The following is a 12,505-nucleotide window of genomic DNA, read 5'->3' as shown; positions in this document are numbered from 1 at the left end:
GTTGTGAAGTTCTCTGTGAATGATACTGATCAGCCAGTGCGACTAACACTCACGTCTTGAGGTGGAATGGCAAACTGTCCTGGAATAGCAAATGCCTGTGGAACAGATAAAACGTTTAGGTTAGTACAAATAACAACCGCCTATTTGCGCCTTGGTCATTAGTCACAGTCCTAGATGGCACGGAAGGCCCATGGAACGCCCACAATCAGTTCTATGCATATTTCATAAAAACCTAGAAAGCCTTTATGGAAATCAAAGCTCAAAGCAGACAGCTCAAATGCAATGCAAATTGTAGCAACTGGGGTTAACATGATTGTATCAAATAAAATAGTGCATAAACACTTGTGAGGAAGAACTTCTCACTTGATTTGCCAGGTTCGTGGCTGTTTCGCTGTGTGAAATAATCATTACATTTTTTCTGTGTTTTGGGAGATTTCTGAGCTATTTTGAATTTGTCTTTTGTTTTTAGATAATAAAGGTGTTTTTTAGATAATTAACGGTATAGTTTAACCAAAAAAAGAAAATGTTGTCATTAATTACTCATCCTTATGTAGTTCGAAACCTGTAAGACCTTCATTCATCTTCAGAACACAAATGAAGATATTTTTGATGAAATCCGAGAGCTTTCTGACCCTCCATAGACAGCAGTGTAACTGAAATGTTCCCAGAAACGTAGTAAGGACGTCAGTAAAACAGTCCATGTGACATCAGTGGTTCAACCATAATTTTACAAATCTACGAGAAAACAAAAATAACTTCATTCAACAATTCTTCTCCTCATAAATTTGTAAAATTATGGTCAGAAAGCTATTAGATTTCATCAAAAATATCTTCATTTTTGTTCCAAAGATAAACGAAGGTCTTACGGGTTTGAAATGACATTAGGGTGAGTAATTCATTTCAGAATTTTCATTTTTGAGTAAACTATCTCTTTAATGTCACATAAACTCATCCCTAAAGAACACATAAAACCTAAAGAACATGTAAAACTAAACAAACAGTGGTTGTCCGCTTTGTTCATGTTAAAGTGGGTGGCTCTTGGCCAGAATAAGCTGCAAAGTGGACCAGACTTTACACCACAAGTCAAAATCTGTCTACTTGAGACTACTTTGTCATTAACATGTTTAATTTAACATGGAATTATAACTGAAATATGTTAAGCTCTTCTTAATGTAACCACAAGGGGGCATCACGTGAACATCCCATGCTATCATCAAACATAGCAAAAATACAGAACTAAACTGCTTCTTAGCATTTTAATCCTCCAGAGACAAATTGAGTTTGTAGCTGACACAATTTTTCATTACACAGACAACTAGGTTTTGCATCTCTCACCTAAATGTCATGATCACTCAAATGAACAACAGAAGCCCTTTGGACAACATACCAAGAGGAAATATCAAAAATAGAGGGTCACAGTTTAGATCACATGACCTTATGAGTACGTGAGTGTTTCACAAGATCTGAATGACACAATAGAATAGAAATTGTTTTGTCCAGCTTTATACAGCTGTATTTATGATTAGTTACAAGCTTTTCAATTCAAACACCTCCAGATCTAAATTAGTAATTCAAAGCGAGTCTGATCTGCATGTTTAAGAGCACTTGGCATGGTCCAATGGCCCCATTGGTGACTGTATTACTGATTGGATCTGGGGGTGAGATTTATTCCGCCAGCTGATCTCAGTCTAATCATTAGCGTAAATATCCACACTCAGAGCGTCCCACTGGGACGGCAGAGAACTATATGGAATCGTTAATGCTTATAAAGGACTGTTTCGATTGTATGGTTTGTGCATTAAGAGATAGATGGATAGCTCACCGACGCAGTATGCGGTTGCGACAACACTGTGTGGCTGCCACCCGCGGCGGGTTTGGGTCGGTACGGAATGGTGGCTCCTTTAGGTGGCGACTAAATGAGGAAGACAAGCACAGTCAGGACAAAAGCAAAGGCGTTTAGGCAGTATGTGTCTAGAACTCTGTTAAGCCTCACTGGATTTTACTGTTCAAAGCCCAAAGTTAATGTGGGCCAGGGAAAATCCTGCAAAACAAAGGCATCCAAGGTTGGATGCTGGGAACTAATGAAGCAAACAGGAACATTTAACATGTAGTCCATGCGCCCGAAGTGAATGCAAATGAAGTGTGAAGGTGAAAAAGACCTGAAAAATATTCCCCACCTGAAATAACATTTGAAGCACAAGGGAAATCGTGCATAATCGCACAGATTTTCAATTAAGAAACGGATGCGCTCTTACGTGCACTCTCACAAACCTCTAGCATGACGGTGCAGATGTGTCTCACACATTGTGTGATGGCGTGGGGGGTGCCTGAGATGGTCACGGCTCTCTCCGTCGAGTCAGGCAGTAGGTCTCCTGCCACCTGGACCTGGGCACCTGTGCTCTGACATACAGCAACACTATTAGTCAACACATGCTGGATGGAATGAGTAGAAAAGTCACAAATGGCATCATTTATATTTGTTTCAGTACTAGTGACATTTAAAAAGCGAAGGTCATTATCTGCTCCACATCCGCATTTCTGGTCACCCTGTCTGCCTGGGTTTATTTTGCAATAATGAGCGAATGACGGTACACTGTCCTGCTTATACACAGCTACTCGCCATTTAAATGAATGTGCAGACATGATTTATTGATTTGAATTTGAAATTAAGGGTTCCAAAAGGGAGTTTTTGCAGTGATGCCATATTGACATTCAGAGCTGTGTAAACGTTTTTTTAAACCTTTATGATCCATCATCTCTGTCATATGCTCGTTAATGACATATGGCATAAAAGTTTACATACACCTTGCAGAATCTGCAAAATGTTAATCATACAGAATACATGTTGTTTTTTATTTAGTACTGACCTGAATACGGTATTTCACATAAAAGATGTTTACATGTAGTCCACAAGAAAAAATAATAGTTGAATTTATAAAAATGACCCTGTTCAAAAGTATACATACACTTGATTCTTAATAGTTTTGTTACCTGAATGATCCACAGCTGTGGGGTTTTTTTGTGATGGTGATAGTAGTTTATGAGTCCCTTGTTTGTCCTGAACAGTTAAACTGCCCGCCAAAATCCTTCAGGTCCCACAAAGTGTTTGGTTTTTCAGCATTTTTGCATATTTAAACCCTTTCCAACAATGAACAACTGAGAGACTCAAATGCAACTATTACAGAAGGTTCAAATGCTCACTGATGCTCCCGAAGGAAAAACAATGCATTAATGGCTCTTAATGCACCGTGTTTCTTTCTGAAGCATCAATGAGTGTTTGAACCTTCTGTAATATTTGCATACGAGTCCCTCAGTTGTCCTCAGTGTGGATCTCAAAATCATACAGTCATTGCTGGAAAGAGTTCAAATACACAAAAGCCAAATTTATGGGGCCTGATTTTTTTTTTTTTTTTTTTTTTTTTGAAGAACAGTGGACAGTTTAACTGTTCAGGACTACTAAACACTAAAAAAAACTGCTGTAGATCATTCAGGTAACAACACAGTATTAGGAATCAAGTGTATGAAAACTTTTGAACAGGGTCATTTTTATAAATGTAACTATTATTTTCTCTTGTGGGCTATATGTAAATATATTTTATGTGAAATCTTATATTCAGGTCAGTACTAAATAACCAGGGGCGTAGCAGCCAATTTAAAAGTGGGGGGGGCAGTATGGTCATGTGACCCAAAGGTGATGTTCATACAGTATAATACATTCTGTTTACAAGAGCAACAAGATTTGAAGCTCATGGCAGATGCCCAAGAGATTCGCGCTGTGTTTGGCTAAATGTTACTTCACTCAAATCTAAGTAACAAATCACAGACCAGGGGCGGAAATATTGGCGCTAGGTGAAAAAAAGTGCGGGGGACAGAATCACCTGTTTCTAAAAGTGAGGGGGACGTGTCCCCCCCGTCCCCCCCGGTTGCTACGCCCCTGTAAATAACAAATAACATGCATTTTGTGTGATCCCTCTTATTTTACTAAAATAATTAGCAATTTGCAGATTCTTTTGACTTCAACTGTTCATTCTACGTCATCTGCTGGAACGCCACTCTCTCGGGAACATGTATGCGACAGTTAGCAGAAGCTAGACATTTTTCTCCCACATCAATTCGCTTTAGAAGGCCTTTATTTACCCCCCGGAGCCATGTGGAGTCATTTTTATGATCGATAGATGCACTTTATTGGACTTCAAAATCTCAACACCCATTCACTGCCATTATAAACTTCGTAAGAGCCAGGACATTTTTTAATATAACTCTGATTGTTTTCGTCTGAAAGAACAAAGTCATATACACATAGGATGGCTTGAGGGTGAGTAAATTATAGGTTAATTTTCTTTTCTTTTTTTTGATAATTTTTTTTTTATCACATACTTCAATGACACGTATTAACTGCAATATTACCACTAATTTTTAATTATTGTTTATCATAAAGTTGGAAAATTTTTCCATCTCAGCACTGAGGAGACTTTAAGATTACAAATTTAGATTTTTTTCCAAGTAACTAGCAAGAAAGTGTGCCATACAGTCCCTTTTGGTATTACAGCTATTCTCATGTCTAGAACTGACATTGTTATCGTCTGGCCAGTTATTTAGGTCAAGCTATTTGGAAACTGAATATAAATATTAGTCTATTTAGGCCTTGGTGGGCCGTCCTGTCCTAGACATTCATAGCAACTGGGAATAAAAGCAGCCAGTTCAGCCCTCACAGCCCTCAGCGGCGAGGACAGCTATATTTATTCAATGTGATCCACCAGCCGAACAAAAAAAAACAAAGCCTTCAAGCAAGTCACTGTCCTCATGTCAATTTCAGCAGCTAAATGACAACGAATGGCTCCGCTTTTGAGATGAATGGCTTTGTTTTCTATCATCGAAAGCCATGAATAGATAAGTTTGAGAAAAAGTGAGTAAGTTCAAGAGTTTAGGAAATTACAGCTCAGGGGTGCAGCCTTCTCATAACGTGTGGATGTAGCGGAAGCCTTAGTCGAGCGGCCCCCTGTGCTCAGGAATAAAAAGTCCTGTCTTGATGAGGACAATCAATCATGCTGATGTTAAGTGTTTCTGCCTGCCGCTGAGACAACGGAAACTAATTGTTTAACGGATCATTCCGTGCATCATCTGGGAGCCGCTGTGACCTGCATTACAAACCCTGCGCATTTGCCAACAATTAAACTTCCACCTAGAATATCTACCTCTCTGATCTCTTTGATCTTCGAGCCTCCTTTGCCAATGAGTGAACCGCACTGACTGGCGGGGAAGACGAGGCGCAGTGTCACAGGAGGCCTGCTTGTCACAGTGCTGTTTATCATGGATGCCAGAATATCCTAAAAAAAGATGCATGTATGCATCAGAAAAAAGCTCAATTCAGCTTGTGACACATCGTGTCATTTTTTAATAAAAACAAGTTTATAAGAGAGGAAAAATATTGCAGGAATACAAGTTGACAGTTTTTAAAATAATACCTCTACACTCAAAAATACTGTCTAGGTAATTTGCGGTGATGTGTAATATATATATTTGTGTGTGTGTATATATATACTGCAGTTTAAAAGTAAGATTTTTAATGATTTTTTTTAAAAGTCTCTTTTGCTCATCAAAGTTGCATTTATTTGATCAAAAATACAGAAAAAAGTAATATTATGAAATATTATTGCAATTTAAAATAAGTTTTCTATTTTAATATACTATAAAATATAATTTATTTTGATGCAAAGCTGAATTTTCACCATCATTAATCCAGTCTTCAGTGTCACATGATCCTTCAGAAATCATTCTAATATGCTGATTTATTATCAGTGTTGCAAACAAATGTGCTGCCTAATATTTTTTGGAACATGTGATACTTTTTTTCAGGATTCTTTGCTAAATAAAAAGTTCAAAAGAACAGCATTTAGTCAAAATAGAAATAATTTCTAACAGTATAGTTCCACTTTTTTCAATTTAACACATCCTAAAATAAAAGTGTTAAAACAATGAAAGAAAGAAAAAAATTACTGACCCCAAAAAAGATTTATATTTAAAATAAATGCTGTCCTTTTGAATGTTTTATTCAAAGAATTCTAAAAAGTATCATAGGTTACAAAAAATATTAAGCAGCACAATTGTTTCCAATATTGATAATAAATCAGCATATTAATATGATTTCGGAAGGATCATGTGATACTGAAGACCGGAGTAATGATGCTGAAAATGCAGCTTTGCATCACAGAAATAAATTCTATTTTAAAGTATATTAAAATAGAAAACTATTATTTTAAATTGCAATAATATTTCACAATATTACAGTTTTTTTCTGTATTTTTCATCAAATACATGCAGCCTTGAAGAGCAGAAAATACTTTTTTAAAAACCATTAAAAACCTTACTGGTTGTGTATAACCAAAAATAATACAAAATAAATTAATAAATTAAAAATATAAGAAATAGTAAGTCACTATTAGCATTTCTGGGACCTAATTTACATTTATTTAAATTAATTAAAAGCCAGTGTAATGGTGTTACAGAGCACAATTGGTTGTACTGTGCAACATGATGAAAATAATTGATTGACTCATTTCTCAATCTTCACTATATGCATCAACACTAAGTTATAGAAATATTATAATTTAATGAAGAATTAAGAGAGTTTAGCAATATTTTTGTGGTGAGATAAGTGGTTGTTGTCTGTTATATTTATTGGAATGTTTAGTATGATCTTTTGACATATACAACCTATTAACTCTGATCATTAACAAGTAAAACCTTAAAAATAAACATAATTAAAATGAACAAGTAGCTAAAAACCAAGCAGCAACAGCATACAACAGCAAACTCTAAAAAAATGCAACCACATAATTTATGCATGCAATGCAGGCATATTGCTGTGGACACAGACAATTGTAATTCAATACCATACTAGTTTTATATCAACCATTTCTTGCTCTTGTTCACTGTGATTTCACTGTATTTAGTAATAATGTAAATGTACAAGTGCTACTTTAAAATGAATGTAAAAGTATGGCAAACGGTAGCCATGTAAATCCACACTAATATTTTTACAGTGTACTAAAATCAAATCACCCATTAATAGCATTAATCGCTCATTAGTGGAAAATCCTACCCACCTCTTCAAACTTCTCTGCGATCATGGCGAAGGCTTTGAAGATGACCTCAGACGGTCCGGTGATGGTGACAATGCGCTCTGGACTGGAACCGTCAGATATATTAATCCGGGCTCCACTCTAAATCCACAGAGAAAAGCAGAGTTTTTTCCCGCATTACGTTTAATTGATCAGTCTCGCCTCTAGGCTGACATTTGCACCCTCTGCCAGTTAAATACCATAGAACTGTTAGTGCAGATAATAAGCTGATTTTACTCAGACGGAAAATGATTCCAGACTGCTTTCTGCTGTCTAATTTTTCATATACCTGTGGCCACTCAGATGAGTTACTTTAATACTCAGCATTAATAACGTGCACTGCATTGAATATTAAAGCAACAGTCTATCCACCTTCTTCTTCAACGCGGAAGTAAGCCTATGGGTGAGACTTCCGGTTCATTATCCACTATAGGTAAAACAAAAAAGAACAACAACAACATGCAGTAAACAGTAAAACTGTTTGCACTACAAACCAGTGTTTTCATAATTAGGATAATATATTAAAATAATGTTAAGACACACCAGTTTGCAATATCAAGCAGGAAAACAAGCTGTTTTGTACAGCTAAAATAGCTGGATGCGGATAAGACCGGAAGCCTGACCCATAACATGTACAAATGGCCTCTTACAAGAAGAAAAAGGTGGATTAAATTAGGTTTTGAGATTTATAAATTAAAAACAAGTAGTCTTTTTTGAACATGAAGATCAATGTAGCACTTACCTCCTCTCTCATTTTTTTGACAGTCTCTCCTTTCTAACAAAACAATATTACATAATTATATCAGAATGTGTATATTATAATTAGACTGTAAGCCATTTTAAACACAGTAAGAAGTGTAAAGACTCAAAATTACGCTTAATTCAATAATGCAATTATAATATTGAATTGGTTACCTTCCCAATGATACTTCCAACTTCCTAGAAACACACAAAACAACAAAATCTTGGTTAGTCTAAATGCTTGCATAGTAAACTGGAGATTATCAGTGCTTTTTCTTAGATGACATAATCATAAATAGCATTAATCATTAAGCAGCACAACTATGTTCAACAACCTGCAGTAATGATGCTGAAAATTCAGCTTTGCTTGGCAGGAATTACATTTTAAAAGATATTCAAATAGAAAACAGTTCTTTTAAATGGTAATAATATTTCCTTAATATTACAATTAGGGGTTTAAGCGCATAGCCCTATTATAATTGTTAGAATGGCCAAGAATCAGCAATCTCCATGTGAAACTGATCAGACAGACCAAACCGTAAGTTGTAGAAACTTGAAAAATGGAGGGATGGTAGTACTCACACCGTCTACAACGTCACCTTGGTCAACGTCACCACTCTACAACGTACAGCGATCAATAGTACAAAATCGCTCATAACTCCTAAATCGTTCATCGCAGGCCTAAGTGCCAAATAGTTGGAATCCTTGAAACTACGCAACCATTTGTCCAATCGTGGTGAAAAGGACTATAAAGCTATATCTCAAAAAACATGGTCACCATAGGTCAATATGAACTTGACCTATGGTGAGTATCTATTATCTATTAGATACTCACCATATATACATAATATGAGTATCTATTAGACATGGTTAATGGAGGTCGATCGGAACGAAACTTGGTGGGCCTGTTTGACTCATAGCCCTAAAGGTCTGTAAGAAATTTGACAGAAGTCAGCCACTAGGGGGACAATTTCGCATTTTTCAAGGGGCGTAAATGATAAACGGTTCTCATTCTCGCTTAAATATGAATGAAGAAGATCAGACTGCTGCGCCACTAACACAGAGACAGCAGATTGAGTAATATTTGAGAGACACTATAAAGTACAGTCGGGCCCACTTGAATGGTTGAATCAAAACAAGGGCTGTGACTGTTGCAATGACAACCGCGCCTCCGCGTTTAAATGCACGCAGTAGGCTAAAGCTGACCGCAAAGCCCCAGCAAAAATAATTACCATGAATGTGTCGGGGGAAAAAGTAAGGAGATATTTGAATTATTTATTAATAAACTAGTATTTGACACAAAGATGAAGTTGACGATCCTGATGCCATTTGCTCATTGGACGCGCCTTTAATACCTAAATGCAGGCCTATAGCTAATGAAAGAGTTTTGTTTTCAATTTGAATTATTTAAAAAAAAATTTACAGTTTCGGATGATATATTAGTCTTACTTTTATGAGCAAAAATGAAGTTTCACATAGCGCTGGCGCTTCCATGTTTATGTTCCATCCTTTAAAAAACAAAAACTTAAATTTAACAAATAAAAAGTGTTCCAAATATATTTCTAAATTAACTTTATAACCTAAATAAACGAACATAAATGTAATCACTTTGCTATTAAAAACAGCAGCTGTGCAATGGGGAAGAGAAAGAGAAAAAAGACGGGTTCCAGTCGGACTCGGGACAGTAATTCTGATGAGCTGTCGGAGCAGGTCCGGGCAAGGTTTTAGGAATTTTTGCAATGAATGTTTGTTCAATAGCCTATTTAACATTCTTATTGAGGCTAGTTTCATATTTAAATGTATTATTTATTTGATTTATTTTAGCGTTTTGTAGGCTGCTTGTTTACTGACGGAAGTGCTCAAATAAACACGCACGTTTGTTAATAATGTTTGAGCCTCATTTATTTTGGGTTTCAAAATAATATACATATGTATTTTATATATAGGCTTATATACACAAACGTTATATATAATGTATATATATTTATTTATAAATAATTTAGATATAAATAATTTATTTATATATAAACACCGCACCATTTTTTTGTTCTTCTTTTATTTAAATAGCCTACCCTTTACGGTGTCAGTAATTACTGTGCTGCTAATTTCTGATTTGGGAGTGATTTGTTTGTTAAAAAATGTTAGGCTACCTTATTAAAAGTATTGCTCTTAACAGACCTGTGTGTTTTGTATTACTAGCCCAGTGTCCGTTCTCGAAGCATATAAGCTCTGCCTGCGTGAGGCGCGCCGCATCCAACTAGCAATGTTCTGTTACAATTTATTAATTCTGAACGTGTTGTGTCCATATTGCACCAAAATGCAACACTGCATACAAAATCGTTTGGATGAACTGTTCTCGACATAATAAAAATGCAAACAGAAAGACAAACAGAGATTCCTGCCTTTATTAGAGAGAAGAATATGTTCAGCCCCTCCCACCGAAGCTTCGAATATTCGATGTTGATTACTACCGAAGCTTCGAAGCTCAAAAAATGGTATTCGGACCAGCCCTACAAAAAAGTAGAATTTTCAACCCTCCGTCGCAAAGGGACGCCAAAACGTTTAAAAGGGCCAGGACTACCTTTACTAAAATGGCTATAACTTTTGAACAGAATGAGATATCTTCGCTAAACTCACATGTAAGAGCTGATGTTGAGGTCACATGAAAAAAGTTGTGATGCTTAGCCACTTGGTGATGCTTGGGGAAAAAACATAAAAACGGCCATAACTACTTAACCGTTTGTCCTGTATTGGTCCAAGGGCTATAAGGCTATATCGCAAAAAACATGGCCATGGCCAACATGCCATAGGCTGATGAATTTTGAGCAACTATTAGGCAAGCTTATCGGAGGGGCGATCGTAATGAAATTTGGTGGGCCTGTTTGACTCACGGCCCTAAAGATTTTGTGAGAAATTCGATAGCAATCGGCTACTGGGGGAATGATATCGCATTTTTCAAGTGCTTAAACGATTGTATATAGTGCGTTTCGACTCTCTGTCTGTCACAAAGTGACGCCAAAACGTTCGGAAGGGGAAGTGATGCCTTTACTAAAATGAATATAACTTTTAAATGGAATGCAATATATTTTGCCAAGCTCACGTATGTAAGAGCTGAATCGGAGGTCACATAAAAAAATTGGCCACTTGATGGTGCTATAAGAGGGAAAAAACATAAAAATGACCATTAACTATGCAACCGTTCTTGTTCCAAAGGACTATAGCGTTATGAGGTTATGAGGCTATATCTAAAAAAAACATGGCCGCCATAGGCCAAAAAACTTTGAGCACCTATTAGACAAGCTTAACGGTGGTTGATCGGAACGAAACAGTGCGCCTGTTTGACTCATGGTCCTAAAGGTCTGTGAGAAATTTAAAAGAAATGAAAGAGCTTGGCCACTTATGGCGCTATAGGAGGGAAAAAACTTAAAAATGGTCATAACTATGCAACTGTTTGTCCTTTCTTGTTCCGAAAGAACTGTAAGGTTATGAGGCTATATCTCAAAAAACATGGTCGCCATAGGCCAATATGAACTTTGAGTACCTATTAGACAAGGTTAACAGAGGTTGATCGGAATGAAACTGTGTGGGCCTGTTTGACTCACAGCCTTAGAGGTCTGTGAGAAATTGGAAAGAAATCGGCCACTGGGGGCAGTATCACATTTTCAAGGGTGTAAACAACTGTATATTGTGCATTTTGACCCTCCGTCGTAAAGGGACCTCAAAACGTTCGAAAGGGGCATGACTGTCTTTATTAAAATAGCTATAACATTTGAATGAAATGGAATATCTTTGGCAAAATCACAGCTCGTATGTAAGAGCTGAATCTGAGGTCACATGAAAAAAGTCACAGAGCTTGGCCACTTGGTGGCAGTATAGACCTTTTTCCTGAGTAAACGATGAGCGCCGCCATTACGAATTCTAACGTCAGATTGAATGCTTTTCTGTTCCGGTTTCCATAGGAACCCATTCAAATAGCGTCCATCTGTTTTTAATGTAGCTAACCTCTGCTGCTTCGTATCATCTACACACTCATTAAAGTGAGGCACTGACAAATGACGGTCATTGCGACATTGCCAAGTGATGGCGCTATGGAGCCATGTGCTTTTTAAAAACATTTTAATAGGTTTAACATTAGTTTATTAGCTCGGAATATACCCTAATTTGACTAGAAACAATGTAGACCGGAAATGCAAAGCATTCTTTCAGTTAAGAGTCGGACTTACTTCCGTGTTCAGGAAAAACGTCTATAAGAGGGAAAAAACCTAAAAACAGCCATTACTACGCAACCGTTTGTCCTATCTTGTTCTAAGGACTATAAGGTTATAAGGCTATATCTCAAAAAACGTGGCCAGTATGAATTAGAGCACTTATTAGACAAGCTTAACGGAGATCGATCGAAATGAAAATCAGTGAACATGTTTGACTCACGGTCCTAAAGGTCTGTGAGAAATTTGACAGAAATCGGCCACTGGGGTGTAGACCTCCTCATTCCGAATGAGTTTGCCTCTAGAACCACTGTTATCAATTAAATCATTTACATCATATTTCCATGGTAAATTACCTAGATTTCACTGATTTAGGAGGTTACAGGCTTGCTAAATGATATGTAATGTCTTTTTTCATGTGTTTAAATAGAGTGCTTA

At 36.7% G+C, this 12,505-nt stretch overlaps 1 protein-coding gene across 3 annotated transcripts in view; it reads right to left on the bottom strand.

Moving 5' to 3' along the window:
- The window catches only part of LOC141325470 (poly(rC)-binding protein 3), a 30,011-nt gene that overhangs the window by 14,143 nt on the left and 3,363 nt on the right, over positions 1-12,505 (bottom strand). For all 3 annotated transcript variants that reach the window (XM_073834168.1, XM_073834167.1, XM_073834169.1), the window contains exons 3-9: positions 8,037-8,060; positions 7,864-7,896; positions 7,107-7,223; positions 5,196-5,327; positions 2,272-2,400; positions 1,823-1,912; positions 54-95 (exon numbers count right to left, since the gene is read on the bottom strand). In XM_073834168.1, the coding sequence (XP_073690269.1) occupies positions 54-95; positions 1,823-1,912; positions 2,272-2,400; positions 5,196-5,327; positions 7,107-7,223; positions 7,864-7,896; positions 8,037-8,060 (567 nt within the window). The remainder of the gene's footprint in view (positions 1-53; positions 96-1,822; positions 1,913-2,271; positions 2,401-5,195; positions 5,328-7,106; positions 7,224-7,863; positions 7,897-8,036; positions 8,061-12,505) is intronic.

Source organism: Garra rufa, chromosome 2, assembly GCF_049309525.1.
Source record: "Garra rufa chromosome 2, GarRuf1.0, whole genome shotgun sequence".
Lineage (NCBI taxonomy): Eukaryota > Metazoa > Chordata > Actinopteri > Cypriniformes > Cyprinidae > Garra > Garra rufa.
This window is presented reverse-complemented; position numbering and strand designations above follow the sequence as displayed.